Source organism: Petaurus breviceps, unplaced genomic scaffold, assembly GCF_028583685.1.
Source record: "Petaurus breviceps papuanus isolate PSGF00001 unplaced genomic scaffold, PetGlider_PUasm1.0 91133, whole genome shotgun sequence".
Lineage (NCBI taxonomy): Eukaryota > Metazoa > Chordata > Mammalia > Diprotodontia > Petauridae > Petaurus > Petaurus breviceps.
This window is the reverse complement of record NW_027187419.1, coordinates 92,731,871-92,758,319: the sequence shown is the minus strand read 5'-3', so window position 1 is coordinate 92,758,319 and position 26,449 is coordinate 92,731,871. Positions and strand designations below refer to the sequence as shown.

The 26,449-nt window shown below is 35.2% G+C and overlaps 1 protein-coding gene across 3 annotated transcripts in view; it reads right to left on the bottom strand.

Moving 5' to 3' along the window:
• Nucleotides 1–26,449, bottom strand: part of SCN2A (sodium voltage-gated channel alpha subunit 2) — a 162,948-nt gene that overhangs the window by 34,024 nt on the left and 102,475 nt on the right. For all 3 annotated transcript variants that reach the window (XM_069080605.1, XM_069080606.1, XM_069080603.1), the window contains exons 16-19: nt 23,634–23,990; nt 20,716–21,195; nt 5,284–5,404; nt 2,571–2,725 (exon numbers count right to left, since the gene is read on the bottom strand). In XM_069080605.1, coding sequence (XP_068936706.1) covers nt 2,571–2,725; nt 5,284–5,404; nt 20,716–21,195; nt 23,634–23,990 — 1,113 coding nt within the window. The remainder of the gene's footprint in view (nt 1–2,570; nt 2,726–5,283; nt 5,405–20,715; nt 21,196–23,633; nt 23,991–26,449) is intronic.

Below are 26,449 nucleotides of genomic sequence, written 5' to 3'. Positions count from 1 at the left end.
AAGGAGAGAGATAAAGAAAAATAGTAGATTATTGTAAGTAGTAAATCAAAAAAAAAAAAAATCTGACAGATTGATAGACACAGAGACAGAATGATACACACAGGGGGAAGGTCAGAGTGAAAATTGTGGTGATAGAGAGAGAGAGAGAGAGAGAGAGAGAGAGAGAGCTAAGAAAAAATATCCTGAGGGCCCCTGATGAAATTGGGAAATCAGAAAAGCTTTTATACTACAACAAACTATTTTCTTCATCTACTATTGTGGAACCACCACAATTTAGACTAAAATCAGTCTCCAGTGGGCATCATGAGGGATATGGCAGAAATGATACTTAAGAAAACCAGAGATCACTGTTGGAAGCTACACAATTTTCACTGAAGGATTACCTCTTTGGGTGTCTGAAAGAGGGAAGAACATGAAACACCTGGCAGGTGGGAGAGTTTCAGATCATATTATTACCAGAAAAAGATGACCAAGATAATAATAACTATCAAATCAAGTGTCTCCTTTCCTATCTCTATAAAATTTTAATCAGAATGAGTTGCACATGCTTTGAGGATATCCTGGATGAGATTTGAGATTTTCAAAAATGATATTCTAAATCAGACCACATTTTTAGTCACAAAACTGACGGAAAGATATAGAGAACATAAGGTTCCAATGGGATCATTAATTGCAGACAAATAAAAAGCATTCAGGTAGGGCAAAGCACTGCTTTAGGGGATCCTTTCAACAAGTATCTTTCAAGCATATGACAAAATCATATAAGAGCAATAATGTGATTAATGATATCAAGTGAGACATAAAACAAGACTACATATGCCCATCAAAGTTTTTGACACCACCTTAGAGGATGTCTTAGTTCAGAGTCCAAATGGAATAGATTTCCCTATAGATGGTGAAGTCCTACAAATACTCCCCTTTGTGGATGTTATTGTGTGGGTTGCCCTTAGTTCTGGAGCATTGCAGAGATTCTTGAATAAGAAGCATAACCACTCAAAAATTTTTTATTTGAACTCTCCAGACAGGAAAGACCAAATAGGTAACGAATGCCTATTGTCTAACCTAGAATATTCAGTTAAGTGGCTAATTGGTAGAAATGATTCATTAATATATGTGTGTGTGTACGTATGTATATATATATATATGTATGCGCATATTACATTTGTATGCATAGCAAATATTATGCATGGATAGTGAGCTGGCCCCAGAATTAAATAGGAGCAGAAGAGTAGGATGAATTTACAGAGATGTTTTAGTGATCTTTTTTTTCCACCTGGGGTAAAACCAGTGGAGAAGAAGGGGAAAAGAGAGTATCAAGGTACAGATGCATCAAGATAAAAGGCAACCTTCTCCTTAGCCCTGTAGAGAATGGGGGTGCAGGTGGAAAAGGTCATCACAGGAACCAGCCATAGGAGTTGGTAACTGTGCTAGACTGTCACATGAGCTGTTGGAGGATCATGAGGAAAGGCAAAGGGATGGTGTTAATCTCAAAGAAGAAACATGCCTTACTAGATATCAGCAATGTGGGGCAAAGTCCTAATTATCCTATACTAGTTCTGACTCTGTCCTTACCTCTCTCTCACCCACGATGTGCAATTAGCTGCCTGTCAGTGATGCACTGGCAATATTGCCCATATTTGTCTCCTCTCTATTCACAGGACAAGCACCCTAGTTTAAACTCCTACTGTCTCTTAACTAAGACTACTGTAATAAATACATGGCTAATCTTCCTGCTTCTAGTCTCTCCCCTCTGCACCTCACACAGCTGCCATTTTAAGCTTTGTAATGCAAGGCTCTGAACCATGCTACTCTCCTGTTGAAAAATTCTCAATGGTTCCCTATTACTTAGAGGATGAAATTCAAACTCCTCAGCCTGGCATTTAAGGCCCTTCTACAATATGGCTCCAAACTTTGTTGATAGAGCTACTCCATTGGTAACCATGCCTCTGGGATGCTAGAATTAACAGCTGTGGTCATGTAGGCTGTTTATTGCTCAGGCCATGGCCAGATGACTGGTAGTAAAATAATCTAAGAACCCACTGATCTACCATATACCTAACCATTGCTTCCTATGCAATAGCAACCAAGACTTTCAAATCATTTAATTCAGTATTTGACTCATCTGACTAAGTTGCTTGACTGAACTGACAGGACAATTCAGTCAAGAAAGTCAAACCAGAATCTGCAAAAAAGCCCATTATGTTTACACTTTGGCGTTACTAAACAGCTTGATCCTTGACCATGGTGTGGGGGAAAAATAAAAATAATTCAAATTCATGACAACACAGAACTCAGAAGTTCTATGTTGTCATGAATTTGAATTATTTTTATTATATAAAAGTTGAGGCTTTTAGTAGAGAAATATTTTCTATAGGTCTGGGTATTTTTTCCTTCAAAATTTCCTCTAAACCACCCTAGTCGAAACAGTTGAGTTAATCAGCTCAGTAGATTTCTCTAGCACCTGTTGTGTGCCTTTAGACTTCCAATACATACAGTCAGGCATATTTCAGGTAGCAAAGGAGTGTTCTATGAGGTCATGTTTAGAAGCTTGGCAGATTAGATTCACTTACCAGAGCACCGCTACTTAGAAGGATCATGAAGACAATAAAGGTCTCAAACCAGTTATGTTCCACTATCTTATAGCAAGTTTTTCTCAAGTTCCACCAGAGTTTTCCTCTGCCTTCTTCTATGCTGACCTGACAACACTTGAACTTCCGTACACAACCTAGGATATGTGATAAGAAATAAAAAAGAAAGTAGAATCAAAATAGAAAATAATTCTGAAGCTATAATCCCTATTTGAATATTTTATAGGGAAAATTAGGATGTTAGGCCTTTCCTGTAGCATTTAATTGAAATAAGTGCTGCAGCCATATAAAAAGTTGACATAGGACTTAATGTTTTTCATGGGTTAAAATATGACTAAATTTCCCCAAAACTCCCTTTTTCCAATTTTCTTTTATCACATACATCATAGCTAGTATCTCTTATTTTTTACCTATAGGTTCTTTATCTCCCACCACAATTAACTGAACCTCTCTCCCCATTTTTCCCTTTCAGAAAATCCTTCTTACTACTCTATATCTTTTTTTTTTTTATTTTTGGAGTAGCAGGGCAATTGGGGTTAAGTGACTAGCCCAAGGTCACCCGGCTAGTAAGTGTTAAGTGTCTGAATCCAAATTTGAACGCAGGTCCTCCTGACTCCAGGGCCAGTGCTCTGCTGCGCCACCTAGCGGCCCCAACTACACTATATCTTGATCCCATGGATCCCTAAACTGCACTTATATTCCAAGTTTCATCTCTTCATTCCTGGTGGAACCTGAAAGCCATGTAAGAAGAACATCAACTAAACTTGAAGAAATACTCATATTTTGCTTTCATATTTTTAGTTGTGTTCTTGAAAATAGCCGAATGCATATGTAAATCCAACTAGAATTATAAAAATTACATTCCATACCAGAAGAATGTAATGAAATTATTTCATTCAAGTTTATAAATGTTTCTTTTAACAAATTTCTGTTCAAATACTATTTACACCTGACTTTAAGTGAGTTGAAAAGTTAACAATGGCTCACAGATTCACAGGCTTTAGAATAAAAAATACAAATGTCTGAATGTTTCTATGAACCATCCTTTAAAAATTGAATTGGTACCAACTGCTTATATTTATTTCTCTAAAGCTGATAGGCTATACTTGAAAATATTTTAATATGACAACAATTTTAGGCACACAGAAGTCAGGTTACAATGCTCATGAGGTTTAGGGTAGCAAGTGATCTATATTGGTCAGGAAAGACCTCAGTTATGCCTTTGTGTGCTATTGCTAATTTTACATAGTAAGAATAATTTCTATTTGTTGAATGTTTACAGACTTTCTGATATCAGAAATATAGAAATAACTTACATTTGCATAATGTTTTATGACTTATAAAGCACTCCCATAATACTTACCAAGTACCATTGTTTTGTCATTTTACTCAGTTGTTGTAAGAAACAAATGAAATATATGAAATCACTTTGAAAAATTAGAGGCTATGCATACTGAGATATCATTAATTTGCAGTGCATTGATTTATTGAATTTTTATATCTAAGGATTTATTATGTTTCAAGGAAAAATTTTTGAATGCACAAAAAATATTTTCTATATAAAACTACTTTATTTCATGATGTTTCCATCAGCAAGAATAGTATTAGTTCAAACATAGAAAGCCTTTATTCCCCCCAAAATCGTTTTCAACATAAGCTTGTATTTTTTGTTCTTCTAAGAGATCTCATTTTAGGGGTACGGTCAATATTCTTGGGAAATGAATATTTAGGCCAATACAATAATTCTGGCGATATTCATAAGATAATAGATTCCTGGCTTTAAAGGTGGAAGGGATTTTAGAGGTATTCTAGTCCAACCATCCCCCTTCCCCACTTTACAGATGAGCATTGACACAAGCCATTAAAGGAGAAAGTGAAGAATTAGATTACATCTATGCACATGTACATGTGTACATACATCCTTTACATACCTATACATGTTATGAAGACAAGTACATATTTTCATGAACTAACCAGTATTCACTGCTTTTTTATTTTTATTCTTTACAGAAAAACCTCTAAAGCAATATTATTATTATTGTTGTGGTTGTTTTTGTCTACCAGAGTATTGGAGTATATCTTCTATTAACTATGGAGTAGAGTTTTTTAAATTCTAGAGGTTTTATTAAAATAATTCTCATTAACAAAGTTTTAAGAATAAGGTAAGTCCTGGAATTACAGAGACATTGGTATTCAGAGGATACATTTCTATATCTGAGAAGATACTTATGTGCCTATAGAACTACTCTGTGATCCAATAATATAGTTTTGGTTTTCTAGAGTCAATGCCATAGAATTTATTTTATTTTGGAAATCATTATTTAGTGCATCTACTAATCATTCAGTTCTTTCTGATCAAAATTCCTCATGAAAGTTCTTGAAGCTGGGAGTTAATTTCATATGCATCCAAATTAACTAGCATGTTTTGGCTGATAATAAAACATTAAACCACAACAAGGAAACAACATATCTCACTAAATTGCTTTTAGCATGTTTCTATTAAGATCAGCTAAAGAATAGGCATCTTTTATTAGTTTCTTTTCCCCTTGCTAAAAGCTCCACAGGCAAGATATGTCTTTGAACAGCTAATGATACTCAGAAAACTGATTATATCTATTTGAAATCCCAGTCTTTTAAAACAGCATGAAAAAAGGCAAAGCAAAAGACTGATGCTGGTTCTTTTTTCTTTCTTTACCTTCCGTGAAGCAGGCTTCTGGCTCCAGGGCTTCTTCAGGCTCTACTTCCGGCTGTTCCCCTTCTGCAGGGGCTCCCACATCCACCGTGCTCCCTTCAGATGAACTTGTTGCATTTAACTTCTGCAAATTAAACCCCACAGAAAATCTTTCTTTTAAAAAATCTCGTTTGCAATACTGATAAAGCATACCCCAAGTCTTCTGTATGCATTTCCGAGCTCTGAAATGTAAGGTTCACTTAAATGTCCATACATAATGCCAATCTGCTTTAGTAGAGGTGGGGTCACAAGATTAGACAGAATACAGACTGTGTCTATATTCATTGTTTCCTGCACAAATATATTAGATAATTTGTCTTCAGCCAATAGGGATCTATGCAATGGAATCCTCAAGCAAGATTGCAAAATGGGTGTCTTGCTAAACTTGAGTTTCTCTGAAGTCTTTTCCATTATGAATCAGTCTGTGAATGACTTGCTTTATTCTAATATTGTGACCCAACCAATGAAAGCTGCACAGGAGTATTTTCATGTCAAATGCAGAAAATATTATATCAGATGCACATAGACAGCAGAATCTAAATTTACCCATTTCTCATTGACATGAAAACACATTGTTACCAGTTGTTCTTAAATATCTTCTACATCTGTAATTTCATAAAGAGCAGCAGATTATTAGCTTTATAGCAATAGCCAGTATATTGCATTCTCTTTAGCCAATGCACGTTTAGGTTTCATTGTGCATTGGGGAAACTACTTGTTACTCTGGCACACATACATGTCCTATGAACACAGGAAGAAACAAGTGGATATTCTTTTTTTTTTTTAAATGAAATTAAACATTGCCAGAAGAAAACAGAGTAAGATTAAAATTGCTTTACATCTTTTATATATTTGGTCAAGTCCAGTGGTTCTTGAGCCAAAATAAATGAAGAAGTCCAAATCTTCAACCTGGTTCCTCGAAAACCCAAACTGAGGCACAGTCAAAGTTACCCAGGGACAGGTATGAGTGCCACACTAAATCAGAGTAGTTTTGATCACAGCATTCTCTGACCTGTTACAATGTTATTACCATAGAGTGTATAACATCAAGAGATGGCTGCACTGATAAGTAGCTAATTTATAAAGGGAATGATGTAAGCACATGAGTAAAATGCACCATTCACCATGTTGCACTAATATTGACAAAATGGATATTGTACTATAACACTAGAAAAGTTTTGATACTACTTGGACAGCTATTATTCCTGAGAAGATGGATAGGGTTAGATTGGTGGCATCTCGACACAGAATCATCTATCATATGACAAAGTTATGTTTATACAGAATATTTTCTCCTCTCAAAGCCTACTCCGATACCTCATCCCAGCATGGAGTTTACCCTGGTTTTTTCTAGAAGTCTATGCCAGGAAATTGCAAGGTCTGGATGGTTCCATGGAAAATGAAAAGATTTCTAATACAAGCTGATGACAGATATTGTCTGTCATCTGAGAAACAGATAAGGTAAATTCAGAGTTCATCACCAGAGAGCTGATAATCAAATAGGATTTTTATCAACCACAGTAATTTATAATGTCTATTTCCCAAATACCATGCACTAATTTGAAGAAGTGCCCACACTGATTGACGTATACCAAACATCTACTTGGTTAATTATGTGATAAGAGGGATCCTGTTATCCTAAGTAAAATTATGCAATAACATAAAAAGTTTTCCTTCTTTCCCCATAAAATATAACTCTAAGAATAAGTTTTAGATTTCTGAATTTCAGAATTCCAAGTTCAAAACTGTAGTTTTTTAATCTTTCCAAGATGAGTAAATAAAAGACTATGTATACATTTTGATACAAAAGTTAGAATATTTTTATCTTGGTCAAATATTTTATATTATCAAACATAGAGAGTTCTAACTATACCATGTTTGTCACCACATTCCAATATATTAGTTAGGTTAACCTGTATTAATTCTAAACATAAAACAAATAAAGAGCCTTCATTGCAAGCACTTAGAATATTATAATTTTAAATTTTCTTGAAAATATATCCTTTTTAGGAAAAGGAGAGTTACATTTCTGCGTAGCCAATACTGAATAAAGGAGTTTGTGGCAGGTTCATGGGGAAGAATGAAATAGCACACATTTACATGGCACCTTTCTTGCAAAGCACATAAAAGGTTGTATTACTTGTTCAAGTCACACATGTTGATTCTGAGATACTAGTGGGACCTCTGGATGAAGCAACCTTATAGACAAATAGAGATGTTAGACTACAGCTCAGAAAGGAGGTCTGGTTTAGGGCTATACATTTCAGAGATTTCTAAATAAATCAAAATGGTAGTAGTCAAGACCATGGGCCTACTTAGGTATCTCTACAGCAGAACTGCCAACTATGCAGGTCCTATTGTTAAACAGCAGTTTCAGGAAGTGAAAATTCTGATTTTGTGATTTAATGATAAGTCCATTATTAAAATGATATCCTTCATCCCTACTTACCAGAAGATGTCCCATAAAGCTGTATAAAATTACCCTCCTTAAGGAGAGTCATTCTCTTTCTGTCCTTGATGAAGAAAACCACATCCTTTCCCCTAAAGGGGAAATAAGAGGTCTAACATAGCATTTTGCATGTAGTTACTGACTTCAAAAGGAAGTATGTATACATTAATCCTCATATATGAGCTAGGCTATCATGGTTTAACTATATAGATAGGAAAATCAGGGCAGAATAAACAAAGCATTTTGCCTAAAGTCACAGTGAATCAATGACTAGGTTTTAGGCCTTCAGTTATCCAGTCTCACTTTTATTCACTATAAGTCTGTGTAGATTGAGCATAACCTAATCCTTTATTAACTTTCAAACCTGGAACAATTTCTAAAAGGAGGAGAATCAGTTTTATCTTCTTACATGTGTTGATTAAATGTTACAACTTAATCACACTTGTAGACTTGTTCATCTTTATGGGGGACTCTCATGAATCTCCATTATTCTATCATTTGCAGTTCTGGCATCTATTTATGTATATTATATACAGTATATTATATGGTACTGAGCATTTCTTAGAACATGCATTTTACTTAAAAGAAGCACAAAATATAAAGGTAAATTCTGATTCCCAAAGGCTTTCATGGAATAAGCATTTATATAATACCCGCTCTGTGCAAGGCCCTGTGCTAAGTGCTTTTTACAATTATTATCTCATTTGATACTCACAACAACACTGCAATGTACTATTATTATCCCCATTTTACAATTGAGGAAACTGAGGCAAACAGAGGTTAAGTAATACCCAAGATCACACAGATAGTGTATCTGAGGTCACATTTGAACTCGGGTCTTCTTGACTCTAGGCTCAGCTCTCTATTCACTGAGCCACCAGTTGCCTATGATAGTAAAAGCTATCAGTCATCATTACTTGAAGATATGAGAAGTCATTTTCTTAAAATGTGAGAAAGAAGGTAAGCATTTTGTATTGGATTAGATTAAAGGTTTGTTTGCATTACTTATGTTCTGGATAGCACTCACAGAAAAGTGCTGAGGGATTATATTCAAACTAATCTTGAACAAAATATAAAGGATCTCCAGATAGTATAGAATGATCAGACAACCAATAGCATCTATGCACGAAGAATATAAAAAATCAGCTTGCATTCTTATGAGACCTAAAATTAAATTTTAAGTTGGGTAAAGTCAAAGAGCAAATTTATTCCCACTGAAAACCTACTGTACTTCTTATAATCACAATCAGATGAAGTGAACTAGATGGAGTCCATTCTCCTAAATGAACTATTCAATGAATCTTAAAAGAGCTCAACATTTTATTTTAAAACATATTCAATACTATTACCCCTCACTATTGGTGGTTTACCCTTAAAAAATCAACATGACAATAGTCATTGCTCCAAATGTTAAAAGTAAAAGTATAAATAGCACAGTATCATATGACAGAAAAAAATTGATGTTACTTCCTCATACATTTTTTCTGTACTTTTTAAAAGTGTACCCTGTAGATAATCAAGTTAAGATCAATCAGTAAGAAATGACAATTTATAATTCTATTCAATTTGAAAAGGAAGAATTCTAATTCTATTTTTTAAAAAGTGGGGAGGGGGAGTTCAAAATGAACTCTACAGGTGAGTTGGGGATTCTAGATCATCTATTTTAGTAGTCTGGGATTCTAATGCTTTGTTCCACATGGATCCTATTGCTAATCTGTATTTTAAAATTTTCAAGTCATTTTGAATGAAGAATCTCAGCATCCCAATCAACAGGAGTTATACTCTTAACTCTGAAATACTTTCAGGATAAGAATGCTACATTCATAAGCAGGATTCCTTCATTGGCCTTTCTTCATAAAAAAGATGTCAAATCAAAGGCATATTTTTATATTACAGATACCAATTAGACAATCTTGGTAGGCTTTATGATTTTAAAATGTGACTAGTTATAACCTTTAATATAGAAATAGTAGAAAGTCTAAATGAAAAATGATATTTTTGGCAATTAGGGTTTGCAGTGAAGCAATTACAGTGCTTTATGAAAGAGTCAAACAATTCAGTTTAATCCAATAAAATTATTTGGAAAGGAAATTGTTTAAATGGAAAAAAATTCTTTTTGTCAGTTTTAGATAATGTAACAGAAATGGGCGATATGTGCATTTGTGAATATGGCAGCACGGTGTACACAGAGTCAGTCTTAGAGTAAGGAAAACCTGGGTTCAAGCCTCTCTTCTAAACATACTATCTATCTGTGTTACCCTGAGCAAGTTACTTAACTTCTTGGTGCTTCAGGTAACTCCCTAAGATTATAAACTGATAATAATCTTCCATCATCCTATCTCTCGTGCTCCACTCCTCCTGCAACTCTTCTTTCAACTTCATCCAGACTTCCATTCCTTCCATCTTTCTTTAATATATTCTCAGGCTGATTTCACTTTTTCCCCTCTCCAAACTCAAGTCAATAGTTAATAATTTCACCTCTACATTGTTTTCTGCTCCTGAATTTCTTGCCCCCTTCATCTTTAACTGCTTTTTCATGTTAAAGCTCAGCCCTATGTTATTTTCATTGTCTGTTTCCACTCCTTACAAGCTACTGAATGGAGCTAGAGGAAGTCTCCCATTCATGTTTATTGGGCATACTACAAATTCATGATATCCAATCTCAATTGGATTCCTACTGCAGCAGAATAGTCTTTTTATTTTTCATTTCTGATTGATTTTCCCTGGAAAAAAATTCCAAGCCTTCTCTCCCTAATAAATTCCAACCCCACACCCCCACACCCCTTTCTCCTCTCTCTAAGAAACTTATCTCTTAATCTCAAAAATTGGGATCATTTGTTGTGATCTTCCTCTTCTCTCATTCTCTTCATCTTAAAGCCCTCTGACATAACTTCTCACTCTTTCTTTCCTCCACTACTAGACAAAGAGATAGCCCCCCCTCCCCTTTTTTATTGCCACACCTAACTCCTGTACAGGTCTACTTGATCTCATCCTTACCTATCAATTCCATCCGATCACATCCATAATCATTCCCCATCTCTCTTGATTCTTTGATTTTTCTCTAACAACTGATTCCTTCCCTAATGCCCTCATACTTGTCCAATTCTCCTCCATTCTTAAAAATCCTTCCCTTGACCCTCTCTCCTCAAGCTATCATCCTATATCACTCTTCTCTCAGCCAAACTCCTTTAAAAATTGTCTACATTTGTTGTTCCATTTATCTTCCTTTTATTTATATCTCAACTCTTGGCAATCTGGCTTCTCATCTGATCACTCAACTGAAACTATTCTTTCCAGAGTTACCAATGATGCCAAATGTGATGGTCTTTTCTCAGTCCTAATCCTTCTTGACTTGTCTTTTATATTTGACTCTGATGACAACTTTCTCCTCCTGGATACTCTTTCCTCTTGATTTTTAAGGACACTACTTTCTCCTGATTAGTTTCCTATCTGTTTGACCACTCCTTTTTAGTCTCTTTTGTTGGTTCATTATCCATATCATGCCATCTAATTGTCAGTATTCCCCAAGATTTTCTCCTGGATTCCATTTTCTCCTTCTATACCCTCTCTCTTATTCACCTCATTTGTTCCTATGGGTTTAGTTCTATGCTAAGGGTACTTGGAACACAGTAGATCTTAACAAATGATTGATTGATCTGCATTGTTAGGGAGCAACCCTTTACACTGATGAAATCACAGGTCTAATAGATACAAAGGAACAAAATAATCCAGTTTGGACAAGTCATAAATAAATATATTTTTACTTGATATGTGATTTCACTGATGTTGGGAGCTCATAGAGAGGAACTTCTTTCAGTGAAGATGGCCCCCTCCTCTGCAATTTATAATCTTAAAGATTTGCCTGAGGCAACTCAAAAAGGGTAAGCAATTTGCCTTAGGGTTATTGTGGGCATATACATACAAACAAAAAGATACACTGCCCCTCTACCTGACTGCATTTTTTAGGCTGCCAATCCTGGTTTTATTTTTTTTATACCATATGACAGCCCCAAACTTTCCATCTCTTGTTCTCTATCTCTCTCTTTCTCTGACTTTCTGTCTCTGTCTGTTTCTCTCTTGATAAACAGATACTGATAGATAGATAATTCTATCTTCCTGCCATAAAAGAGTTAAAGGTCTCGTAGGAGTACCATTTTTTTTTCCTAAGCATTCATTTATCTGGGAAATTGTTTCCTTTAGGGATTATAGGATTAGAGATGCAGGAAAGTTATCAAGGGGTACCAGATTTAGTATCCAAATGGAGACCTCTTGTAGAAACCCAGGGTAGTCCCTAGTCAATACAATCTCTCTATAGTTCTCCCCAAACTTCCCTTAATGTATCTGTTAAAGAATCATAGTATTATAGATTTAGAGATGGAAAAAAAAAACCCAAAAATCATCTAATCCAACCCCCCCCCTCCTTTGAGAGGTAAAGAAACCAAAACCCCCAGAGAATGAGTGACTTGCCCATTGTCACACAGCTAATAAATAAGTGGCAGAACTTTCTTCCAGGTCTCTGATTCCAAATCATTGGAGGGCTTGGGGCCATGATGGACAATGTTCCACAAGAACCTTCTTCCATAAAAGGAATGATTAGGAGAAGGATGTGAGTGTGAAAATTTAAGAGACAATAATCTTTGGAATTTGACTGAAAATAAGCAGCATGTTCTCTCCCTCTCATCAGCTTCAGGATGGTTCAGGAACCATCGCTATATACAGAATACTCCCAAATTTACATAGGTAGCCCTCATTTGTCTCCAGAGCTCCAGTTCCATATCTCCATGTGTTTGTTTGACATTATCTGGGTGTTCTGTAGTCACCTCAAACTCAAAATTTCCTAAAGTGAACTCATTGTCCTTCCCCTTGAGTCTACACCTCCTCCTAACTTCAAAATTCCATAGTGGGCTTCACCACTTTTCTAGAAACCCAGCTAACAACCCTGGAGTTATCCTCAACCTTTCACTCTCACCACCTCAATCCAATCATTGCCAAATCTTGTCCATTTTACCTCTATGACACCTCTTGCATTCATCTCTTTGTCTCCAATCATATCATAACCAGCCTATTTCAGGCTCTCATCATTTTTTTCCTGGACTACAGCTTTCTAATTAGTCTCTCTGAACCCAGTCTTCTCCTCTTCAATCCTTCCTCCACATAGTTGTCAAATTGCTATTCCTAAAGCATAGGTTCTATGTCACTCACCTCCCCAAGAAGCTTCAGGGAAGTGGCTCCTTATTACCTTTATGCTGAAATACAAACCACTATCTTTGACTTTAAAAGTATTTCACAGTCTAGTACCAGTCCATCTTTACATGCTGATAACATATTACTACTTTTCATGCACTGTTTATTCCAGTCAAAAGGGCTAATGCTTTATTCCCTATGAACAAGATTCAATCTCCTGAGTGCCTTAGCACAGGTTGTCTGCCATGTTTGGAATGTAATCTCTCTTCACCTCTGCCTCTTGTAATACCTAGCCCTCTTCAAGGTTCAGCTCAAATTTTACCACCTACATGAGACCTTTCCTAATTCTCTAGGTTGTATGAAATTACTTCATATTTATTCTTGATACATTTTATATTTACTTGTAAATATGTTCAATAGAATGTCAACTACTTTGAGAGTAGGTATTGCTTCAGTATCCCTCCTTTCATGGTCTAATTCTAGCCCCATCTTTCCATAGTGCTTACATATTACACATTACTTACATATTACTTCTCCTCAAGTATTCTACATTTGTGCCAAAGTGCCAAACCCACTTCCTTACCGTTCTCTGTACACAACACTCAATCTCTTGACTCTCTGCCTTTACATAGGCTGTTTCTGTGCCTAGAAGTCACTTACTCCTGATCTTAGACTTTTGAAGATTCCTACTTCTCTTCAAAACAGTTCCACCATTTATATGAAGCTTTTCCTGTTCTTTCAGTTGCTAGTGTCTTCTTCCCCAAATTATCTTCTATCTATTTGGTATTTTGGGAAGCTAGGTGGCACAATGGATAGAGTGCTGTACCTGGATTCAGGAAGACTCATCTTCCTGAGTTCAAATGTGGCCTCAGACACTTATTAGTGGTGACCTTGGGCAAGTCATTTAACTCTTTTTGCCTCAGTTTCCTCATCCATAAAATGAGCTGGAAAAGGAAATGGCAAACTACTCTAGTATCTTTGCCAAGAAGCCCAAATGGGGTCATGAAGTCAGACACAACTGAATACCAACAATATTTCTGTAGCTATTTTAAAATATCTGTATGTTAGGGGTTCTTAACTTTTTTTTCCTAATGTATCTTCCTATGGCCCTCCTCCTTAGCAATCTAGTAAGGTCTCTTCTCTGAATAATGTTTTTAAACACAGCAAATACATTATAAAAAATTACAAAGGAAACCAATTGTCTTGAACAATTACCAAAATATTTTAAAAATAAATTCATGAAGCCAAGGTTAATAATTCCTGCACATATATGTACTGCCTCCCCAGCTAGACTTTAAGCTTCTGATGGACAGGAAATGTTTCATTTTTGTCTTTCCATCTCCAATGCCTAGAATACTCTCTGGCATATAATGGGTGCTAGATACATGTTTGTTAGCTGATTAAATTGTCTACTGCACAAAATGACACACTCATGCCCAGAAGATATAATATATTTTGCTAACCCAAGGTCCTGGCGAAAACTGGACAGGAAAGAGTGCCTGAATGATAAAGAATTAATTAACATTTCTTAACCCTTTCAAATACAAATCATTAAATGAAATTTGGAGATAGGACTGGAGAAATGTATGCAAATTTTAGAGTAAGCACTTACAAGTATTTTCATACACAAATGTTACTCACTGAAACAATAAATGAATGAGCATATCAAATGGAAACTCAAAGAATGTGTTGTCTTTAATTCTTGCAATGATGTAATAAAGTAGGACCCTTCATTCAAAAAGCAATATTTAAAAGATAAATTTTTTGGTGACTATCATAATTCTTAACTGAATGCAGACTGAAATGTAGTGCTTTATTTAGAAACTGAATGTATAGGAGATAGTTTGCTATTTTAGTACTGAAATGACTAGAATGTGTACTACTTATTGAGGGACTGACAGGTAGAAGCAAAGGGAGAGAAGAAAAAGGGGAAACCATATTCACTTTTATCATGCAATTATTTTCCATAGATTTTCTGTTAATTTATTTTTCAGATGTTGAAGGAAACATTTTTATTTTAAGGAACATTTAGTGATATTTATGTCATTGGGTGAGGAAATTAAAGTATATTTAAAGTATTTGTTCAAACTTTTCACTTTTTTTTTAGAATAGGTACTCATATACAGAAACTCAGTCCATTGGTGCAGATTAACTATAATTTATAGTCTTAGAGGATTACCTACTTATGGCCACCCAGCTAGTATTGATTAGAAGTAAGTTGTCCTGATTCCTAGGTTGGATTCTATCCATAGCATTATACTGCCTTTTGAAAGATTCTTAAGTGGATTTTTTTGAATGTTTAAGTATTTTTTGTCAAGTGCTAAATAAAACTTTGGTATTATCCCTTAACTGTATCAAATCAGCATATGAAGACTGAACCTATCCTCCTGGCAGCCACACTTTACATTTACATTTTCAGAGAATTATAACATCCTTTGAGCAGCTTGCATAAATGTAAGGATTGTTTAAATTGGCAAATTTAGCTTGAAGAAAAAAAAAACCCTTGTCACTAAGTAGAAAATAGCTACAGCCTAGCTTTATTAGTAAAGTATATTTATCAAAAATTTTTTTTAAATATCAGGGCAAAGTAGGGAAGGGCAGCTTTTCTGTGTATGTCCGTTTTATAAAATATCTACAAGTCTTCTTTAGGATCTTAAACAGCTTCACATGTAATGTTATAATGGAAAATAGATAATTCATAAAAGGCATGCACTTTGTCATTAAGTACAACTTTCTATTAAAGTCTACACAGAAAAATCAGCCGCTGAGTCACAGAAATGTTAGGATTGTCAGACTTGCCTGACCATGCTTTTATGACAGCGTAGAGAGCATCTGTGCATGTTTCTACTATACTGCCAATGGATGGGCAAGGAACATAGCTAAGGAGCATGCAGGCCAGTCAATAGTCAGGAAGAAGTGAGTATACATTTATAACTTGCTTAGGTAACCTGGGTGAATGTGGTGGTGGCACGTGCCTCTGTCTGGTTAAAAACCACCAGAGCTGCATTCTTGATTGCTTCAGCTTGACTCTACCCCTGTGAGAAGTAAGAATGGTAAGCAGTGAAGTTCATGATAGGATATGGCTAACTTTTATTCTGGAACAAAAAGGCATTCAAATATGACTTTAACACATTAAAAAAAAAACACATCTTTTTTACTGAACTCCAAAAATCAGAGCATATATTTAACCTCTAAAAGTCAAAAGACATTAAAAGGAATTACTTTAAACACAAAAGAATAAAGATGAAGAGTTTAAATGAACAAATAAATTGCTACTATTTGAACTGTGGCTAAAATAACCTGAAGTATTATTCTAAAGCTGTCCTTGGTAGAGGACACAAAATCACCTGATATCCAACCAGAAGATGGCTGTCCTCTAAGAAGATGCATATTGTTCTTCAATAACTATACTCCCTTGCATGGGTTCCATGATGAGCCTCCCTTATAGTGAACGCCATATTGTCTTCCTTAATGTCACATTATGTACATGCATACCTCCTTTTCTGCATCTTGCAGATATTGTGTTTTTTGACAAATCGTTGGTTTGTGGTGGCCCTGCTTAAGCATTTCCAGTAGCATGTGCTCACATCATGTTTCTGTGTCACATTTTGGTAATTTTTGCAATACTCCAAACTTTTCCAATATTATAATATCTGTCATGGATCATGGATTACCATGCTGTGATCAGCAATCTTTGATCTTACTATAGTAATTGTTTTGGGGAGCCACAAACCACACCCATGTAAGATGGCAACTAAATTGATAAATGTTGTATGTTCTGACTGCTGCACTGACTGGCAGCTCCTTTATCTGTCTCCCTCTCCTGGTGTCTCCCTATTCCCTAAGTTACAATATTGAAATTCGGCCAATTAATCATCCTACAGTGGCCTCTAAGTATTCAAGAGAAAAGTCAATTGATTCAGCAAACTTTATTATTGTCTTATTTTAAGAAAATTGCCACAGCTACCCCAACCTTCAGCAACCCTGATCAGTCATTAGCCATGAATATCCAGGCAAGACCCTCCCCGCCAGCAAAAAGATTACCATTCACTGAAGGCTCAGATGGTTAGAATTTTTTAGTAATAAAGCATTTTAAAATTAAAGTATGTACATTGTTTTTTAGACATAAGATTATTGCATATTTAATAGACTATAGTGTAGTGTAAACATAACTGTTATATGCACTGGGAAACCAAAAAATTCATGGGACTCACTTTATTGTGATAATCGCTTTATTGCAGTGGTCTGGAACAGAACCTGCAATATCTCCGAGGTATGCCTGTAGTAAGATTCTAGTGTTGCATGTAAGAATATCATGTGCGGGATTAAAATAGATCTAAAACATTCCAATATGAATTCAAGGGTATTTCTCTAAGTATAACTTTTAGTGAAATGATCCTAAAATGTATTCTTCAATAGTTAAGACTTTAATCTAGAAAGCTGGCAGCAAGAACCATGACTTAGAAACATGTCCTGGCAAAAGATTAAAAAAAAAAAAACTATGGTAAAAACTACTAAAGACATTCTTGATTTCTTGATCTGAACACATTAAGACATTGCTCATTGCTTCCATAGAAATAATCTCCCATTTTGCCTTTTCTTACTTTATTTTTAAACTTTTTTTTTAGCTCTTTGGAAAGGAATAGCATCCTAAACTCCTACCCAATATACCAAATAGAATGCTCATATCCTGCCAAAGTAGAGGTAGCCAGGTTCCAAAAATAAATTTTCTAGACATCTCCCTCAGTTTTCCACTCTTTGCTACTGTGTGGAATTCAGAAATAAATGAATAGTTAAATACATAGTTAAATAAATAAATGTATGTAAATAATGAGTTGTTACTGCTTATCTTGTTTTTTAATCACCACCTTTAAAAGATTTAAATTTTTTTTTAAGTCATGTGTGGAAAGTTTCTTCACATTTGAGTTTTAGCCATATTTCCTGCATACAGCAGGTCCTTAATAAATTACACTGAATTGAATTCACAAGTACAACAACACAGTACTCAGTAGTAGGATGAGAGAAAGAAAATACTCCTTAAAGTAAGGTAGCAGATACATACATTTCTAATAAGAACCTATAGATTAGACTCCTACAGTGAATTTCAACTTAATAGTAGTTTTCAGGTTACCTTTGACATAACACTTTTAACTCAAAAGAAAATCATGTTCAAGCAAACATCAAACATATAAGTAAATAAGGAATTAGGAGAAACTGAGTGCTAAATGTAGGTTTTTTTCCCCCTTATTTCAAGCTATCAAATCAGTGGGACTGACTTCCATTAGACTGTAAGCTACTTGAAGGCAGTGACTGGCTTTCTTTTTATTGAGTGCATCCCCAGCTCTTAGCACAATGCCTGGCACATAATAGATACTTATTAAATGTTTCTTGGAATGTACTGGATTGGGCTAGATGGCAAAAAAAAGTGACATTTTGGACCAGAGATGCCCAACAAACGCCAGGGCTGCAAATTAAATTCATTTTATATTTTGAAGGAACCACACCTCAATAGTTTCATTAGGTGACAGGCACTTTTTAAATGTTTAATTGTGTGAGAACATCAAGTCCAGCTGATAATACCTTGAAAAATGAATGTGCATGAAACAAAAATCACCTTTACTTACTAAAAGAGAAAATATATGCTACTAGGGTAGGGCACAAATATTTCCATTCTAATGATCAAATACCACTGGCTAATTTTCATACAGCTAAGTATTTACTTTGGAAGACTGATTTTAGCCTCTTCAATTGGACACAAGTATCAAATGCCAGAAACTGGTCCTAATTCTTTACTATGGTCTGTTCAACAATGACCAAATGAAAAGTCTGGGGTTGTTAGTTTTTTTGTGTGTGTCATGGAACCAATTGGCAGTTTAGTGAAGCCCAAGAACTCTGTCTCAGAATAATGTTTTTAAATGCATAAACCATAATACAAAGGATTACAAAAGAAATGATTATAATGAAATAGTTATCAAAATGTATTTTTTAAAAGTTCACAGATCCAAAGATAAGAACATTTATTTTAGATGATTATTCCATTTAAAAATAATGTTCTTCATATCAGTAGCTATTTTTTCCAGGCTATCATGTATTAGTACATTTTCATAAATTATCTCAGCAATATTGGTAAAGTGGTAGCTATAACCTTTACTCTGTGGTTTGCATTTTATAGAAGCACCTTTTTTTTCTTTTTTTCCCCCACAATTTCATATCACACTTACTACTGGTATTAAATGGTAATATTACAGTCCTGATTACCTCATAAACCATAATGTTGTCATAAAAAACAAAAGCTTCTACTTTAACTACCAATTTTGTTTATAAATGAGTTGTCTGGATTGATGCTTTAAAATATTGTCATTTCAATGTACACAGTTGAGACCCATTTCTTGTCAGTACAGTTTTCCTTTTATCATCAAGGAATGTTTTGTCTAACAGGAACAATGTATGGATTGCATGTGTGTAGGTGTGTGAGTAGGCCAGATTCCTTACACTAAAAAGAAAATCATATTTTTTTTTATTTTCTGTGTGGTTGCCAAGAGATCCCAAGAGGTTTATTTAGGTTTTATGAATTAAAAAGTTATTGAAAGAAGTACAATTTAACATTTCTATTTTATCTACATTAAATAGAGTGGTGATTACTCAGGGAGCATCAAAGAATATAGAAGGAGACCACTGAAGGTATTGCTAATTTTTTTTTCCTACAGAAAAGCAAAAAAGAAAACAAAAAATCAAAAGTTAACTTGAACCAACCAGGTTTATTAGTTGTGTATTTGTGCATTTTCCTGTGCTTTTGAATTCGACAATAAAGTGATTCCTAATATTTTATCATTAAATTTTGAGTTACCTTTAAGGTGCCCTGCTCTTCTTCCTTATATTCTCCCTTCCCTAGCAGGAACTGGCTTAATCTATAAATTAATACTTATATGCTCTACGAGACCTCTGACTTAAAAGAATCCCTTTGTGAAACAGACATTTTTATAATGCAAAGAATCAAACTCCTCATTTCAATGTTTTTGCAAGGCTGAACTGTCACTTACTTAGTCAGATTTCCTTAAAACAGGAAATTCATAGTTAGGACTATAAGTTTTCTGGGGGAAAAAAATTCCCCTTTCCTCAATTACCCTTGTTGATAAAATATGAAACAAAATTTAAGTGTCAAAGTCAAGATTCAAATCTGACTTTAGCCAAGGCTGACAATTTTAAATATTAAGATTGGCCATCTCAGTGTGATGTTCAGTTAATCCACATTGAAACAAAATGCAACCACATTTTATTAGTGATTTCTGAAGAGTCAAGAATGTAACATCCCTAGAGATGCAACCACTTTTCCACCAAAAGTTTTTCTATTACATCTAAAGACACTTAAGACACTCAGACTAATGATACTCTTATAGGAAGGATTCCTATTTTAGTACTCTTCCAACCAAAGGTATTTAGGGTATCAATTGAAACCTTTTCAAGAACATTATGTTAACCACAAGATAGAACACATAAGAAGGAAAATCTAACATTATTTCATTGTCTTACGTATCATAAAACAACCAAAATCATGACTGCTTGAAAGAAATAACAAATTACCAGGATCTTTGGTACTGAAGTGAAACTTACATATCAATCATTAGTCTTGCCATAGTTGATAGAGATTACTTCTTTTTTCAGTAAAAAGAAAACAAAAAACAAACTTAGATTCAGCATTGTCCAACAACATAAAAAAGTAAAAAATAAATACCAAGGCATTTTCCTATTTCAAATAGGCCTACCTCTTTGCTTTCCTCTAGATCTGATTCACTGCTGAACTCTTCTGTATTCAAATTCTCAAAGTCAGATTCTCCAACAGCAATTGGTACTGTTACAGTGAGGCTGGGGTTATTTATGAAAGACATGTAGTCACTTTCATCAATAACATATTTTTCAACACTGCTGCCTATTCCACTGGTGGTTCCATTCCCATCTTTAAGATAATTCAGATCTTTGCCTATTTCTACTGTGGTATGGTTAGAAATACAGCTGTCTTTCTTATTGTTTAAATCCTCAAGTGGTTTGATTTCATCCAAAGCTTTCTGTTTTCTAACAAAGGCTTTCTGGATAAATTCACGTAATTTTCTTTTCACATAATCTATCCCCTTCTGCATCCTTCCCACAGCAATTTGGAGATTGTTCATTTCGTTATCATCATCTGTAGCAGCAAGGTTGTCTGAACTAAAGGAACTCAGCAGCAAGGCCAGAAACAGGTTCAGTACCTAAAATGCAATAAGAAAACAACTATCAGAAAGTCCAATTGTTTCCAATACAATTAAATATGATACTTCTAACACAATGATTGTGTTAATAGCTATTTCCTGTTAACCCATGTTAGACTATCTTGCTAAACCGAATGCAAATACTTCACTTATATCAAAGCACAGAATTTTGGTAAAATATAAAACGTAATTTAAATATCAAAGTCAAGATCCAGACCTGACTTTAGCCAAGACTGACAATTTTAAGTCATGAGATTGGCCATCTCAGTGTCATTTTCAGAGAATCCACATTGAAACCATATGCAATCACATTTTATCAGTGATTTCGGAGGAGTCAAGGATGTCAGGTAATATCCCTAGAAATATTACATGGGAAGTTGTTTTTTTTTTATAGTCAGTATTAATTTCTAAAGGCTACTCTTGTATGGAATCTCTATGTAAGGGCAAATAAAACCTATTTTGGGTATATAGTTTTATTATAAAAATCAGACTTTTCTTTTTTTATATAAAGCATTGGTATAAAATAGATAAAAGTATGAAAGGAGGAAGAAAATTAAAATGATTCGGTTAGTATTATCCTTAGTGTCTAATTTAAATTTTATATGTTTATTAAGATAATGAATCTATAGGCTAACTGCCCTAGGAAACAATTTCTCTTACCAATTTGACATATAAACATAAGGATGTATTAATTGGAGAGGTAGTTTTGATTTTTATTCAACTTATAGATTTTATATCATGTGATCAGTATCTTTACCTTCTGATTCATCCTTCATATCACTGACAGTCAGCTCCCTAAAGTACCGTCCTTATAAAGTCATTTCACTGATGAAAAAGTTTCAGTAGCTTCCCATTACTCAAACGGATCCGTGCCCTCATCACTTTCAGGTTCTCTACGAATCGTCCACATTTTCCCATTTTAAATGACTCTTACCCATGACTTCTTTTAAGTCTTACATAAAGGTTCCGCCCAATGTGCCAGACGTTTTCCTTGCCTTCTCCTAACATCCTAAGGATAACTGAAACATATGTGCTCTGACCATGCTACCAGCTCATCCATTTTGAACACATATTTTCCTAATGACTTCTTTTTGAAAATCCTTTTTTGTTACATATTGTAGCCTACTTATAACCACCCTATTTCTTACAGAAAAAAAAATTGGGGTCTAAGGGGTGTCTTGTTCAAACTTGTCAAAATTCAGCACTTCAATAATCTCACCCAATCCTCAATATGCTTTCCTGACATCTACTACTTTCCAAACAACTTTTGTTACGTATTTTAAATATACATAACAACAATTTGTCAAATTAATAATAGTGAAAATCCATGGTTATGCATAATTTAAATTTTTCTTCTGAATTTAAGATATATTTCATTGCAGGGAAAATATTTTGGTTTTTAAAATTTTTTCATTAAAAAATAAATTTTCTCTGCTTCCCACACCTCCTCCCACTATTGAAAAAAAAAACATTGTAACAAATATGCATAACAAAAAAAGTTTTAAAAAATTGCTGTATTTGCCATGTCCAAAAAATATGTTTCATTTTGTACCCTGAATCAATCACTTCTCTATTAGAAGGTGGGTAACATGCTTCATTATTGTTGACCTCTGGAACCATGATTGGTTAGATTTCTTAAATTTTTCAATGTTTCTTTTTAGTGTTATTACTGTCTAAATTGTTCTCCTTATTCTGTTCAATTCACTCTATATCAGTTCACACAACTCTTTCCAGGTTTCAAAGAAACTGAAGGACTATATCTTGTGCATATTTGTATCTCTCCCCTGCCCCCTCCAATTTAATACAAATTCTTAGTAAATATTTGTTGAATGAATGAATTTATTTCTCAATTGACAAAAGACCTTTGCTCGAAAACAAGTTTCCAAGAACTGATGCCTTGTACGCTTTTAAAAGCAGGGGGAGGGAAGGGAGAAAGGCAGAGAATTTGGGATCCAAAATTTTAAAATGTCAAAAATAGTTTTCACATGTAATTGGGAAAAATTGAAATATTTAATAAAAAAGTGTGAAGACTAATTTTTTTTACCCTACATTATAGCTCTTGAACTCTGAGAGAGCAGGAAATCTGGATTTGAAACATTTTAAACTCACATGCTAGTGACTATTTAACAGCACAGGCTTTACAAGAGAAAACTAAAAATGATATTTCCCTATTTCAAAGGGAGAAAGGAATTCAGTAACTATTGACTCAAATGATATTTCTGGGTTTTCTGTGGATTTCAATTATCCAAGCTATTCTTGTCCTTTTATCATGAATAATTGAGAACTGTCTATGCATGGTATTTTCTACTGTAAAGTAAAACCAATCATTTAAAATATTCATTTTCCTTCCTAAAAGGGTAGTTAAGTCATGTATCTTTCTTAATAGGGTACATCATTTGAGGTTTCAAAACAACGAAGAAAATACATTTATTACATACCACTAGGTTTCCAATAACCATGACCATCATGAAGACAGTAAGGCACATGGTTTGGCCTGCCACCTCCATACAGTCCCACATGGTCTCTATCCATTCTCCACACAGCACTCGAAACACAATGAGGAAGGAATGGAAGAAGTCATGCATGTGCCAGCGTGGCAGTTCACAATCATTGGAGATCTTGCAGACACATTCTTTGTAACTCTTGCCAAAGAGCTGCATGCCAACCACAGCAAAAATGAAGACAATGATGGCCAACACCAAGGTCAGGTTACCCAGAGCCCCCACTGAGTTACCAATGATCTTTATCAACATGTTCAACGTGGGCCAAGATTTTGCCAACTTGAAAACTCGAAGCTAAAAACAAGCATAAAAAAGCTGTTACTGTGACTGTCTAATGAAGTTCTGTTTCTCACATTTATCTACATCCTTTGGGGAATGAATTAATGGCATGCTTTCCCATTAGTGGCTACTGAACATATTCCCTCTGTTCCTTGCCTGTCTCATGTGATTTTGGTCCATGTACTAAAAAGGAACAAGGTGCTGTAGAAAACTTGCTAGATCTATAGTCAGAAGAGACCGGAGTTTGAATTCTGTCTCTCACACTTACAGGTTTTAAGACCATAAGAAGGTCATTTAGTGTCTCTCAACCTGAGTTTCCTCTTCTGTAAAATGGGGATATTTACCTCAGAGTGTTGTTGTAAGGATCAATTGAGAGAATGTACATGAAACACTTGACAAATCTTAAGGTGATATGCATATATACATATATATATGCATAAATGTATATGCCAGCTTATTTGTGCAGCAATTATGTTCTATATTACTACATCTGGTATATCAACAATGAGATACACCTCAATTTCAGCAGTACTCTACAATGAGCGTATTTCTTTGGTGAAAGAACAGTGTTGCTGAATATTAAGGAGAGAGCCTTAGTAGCTTGCCGGTCCTCCTTGCTCTTTTATCTCCATTCAGCTATGCAGTCTTCCTCCTAAATCCCTCTCCTTATTTCCATTGTCTTGAACTCTCATAAACTTGGCACCTTCAGCAGACACTGCCTCTCTTACCACCATCTCAAAATATAAGTTCATCCTCTAATACCCCCTGACATACTGGGCCAGGAGGGAAAGTAGGAGAAATCATAGTACTTGCTCCTTGTTGACATTATCAGACCCTGATTCTACCAATATCACTCAGCAACCTCTTCTCCATTGAAACACCCCATATCTGTTCATAACACCCAACATTGATCCTTATTATAATATATTTGCCACCTTTCTCAAGGAGTTTAGTATCTGTTTCAGTCTTCCTCCCACTGCCTTCTCTGCCGTCATACTTGGGAACTTCGATAAAAATGCTGATGCCTCCTTCAATAATCTGGCCTGCCAGTTATTCAACATTTTTGATTCCCATGGCCTACATCTTCAGTTCTGCCTCAATTATTCATGAGTGGCCACAGCTTAAATCTCATTGTCACCTATAACTATGCCAACCCCATGGTCATGAATGCTGATGTTCACTTCTATGATTATAAATATCCTGGTTTTCCCCCTCCCCTCTGCCTCATTACTATCCTCCGTCCTCATTGCAATATTAATTTCCTCCATCCCTTTCTATTTTACCAAAGCATCATCCTTACTTTCTTCCCTTCACAGTCTTGATCCATTATTTAATCGATTTTGTATCCACACTGTTCTTTGACCTAGGATTCCTCGCTCTAATCACTTGCTCTAATGACTCTCATACCTTTCCAGTTCTGAGCCCTGGGGTCACCCTCATCATCCACTTTTCTGCTCCTATTCCAGTACTATTTAATGTCACCAAAGGAAGTCATATAACAGTGTTAAATGGATTTATGACAAATTCATGTTTTTTAATGTCAAGTGGCCCTTGTTGTCATATAGAAATGCTTTTATTTTCCTTGATCCTCTATTATATTATAGGCAGCAGCTGTTCCAAACATTTTTCTTCTCTTCTCGAGTTTCCAATAACAGTCTCCTTCTCCTCAGCAGAATACCTTGCCTCCTACTTTACCAAGAAAATCAAGGGCATCCAGAACTCCCATTTCTATCTTACTCAGCACTTCAAAAGTTCCCTACATTGGCCCCATTCTCTCCTCTCTAAAGGTATCTGAAGAATAGGTGGCCCTTCTACTTGTGAAGATCAAACTTCATTCTTGTGCCTTTGAATTCACGTCTTCCTTGTACTTTGGGAGCTTGCTCCTCCCATCTTTTCCTCACACTCCTCCATCTTTAATCTCTCCTTGTGTACTATATCCATCCCCTATGAATATGACCAGGTCTCTACCCTACTGAAAAAAAAAAAAAGAATTTAACAGAAACAATCCTTCACTTGACTACCATTCTGCAAAGCTGCTTATACTCATGGCCCCTACTTCCTTGCCACTCAATCACTTCTCGACACTGGGAAATCTTGTTTCTGATTCCACCACTTGACTGAAATGGCTCTCTGATAAGTTACTGATGCTCTCTTAACTGAGATCTTATGACCTTCTTCTTCCTGCTTGCTATGTAATATTGCATATTCTTGACCTCTTCCTGCACACTCTCTCCTAACTCAGTGTTTCTGACAATGTTCCATGTGGGTTCTCCTCCTCCCTATCTGACTGCTCCTTCTTCACTAATCTGCTGAATCATCATCCACACCTGGACTTTCTCCATTTCCTATCCCTTCAAGTGTGAATATCCTAGTCTCTATCCTAGGCCCTCCTATCTTCTCTTGCTGCTGCACTCTCTCCCTTGGTGATTTTATCTGCTCCTGTGGGTTCATTTTATATGCAGAAGATTCCCAAA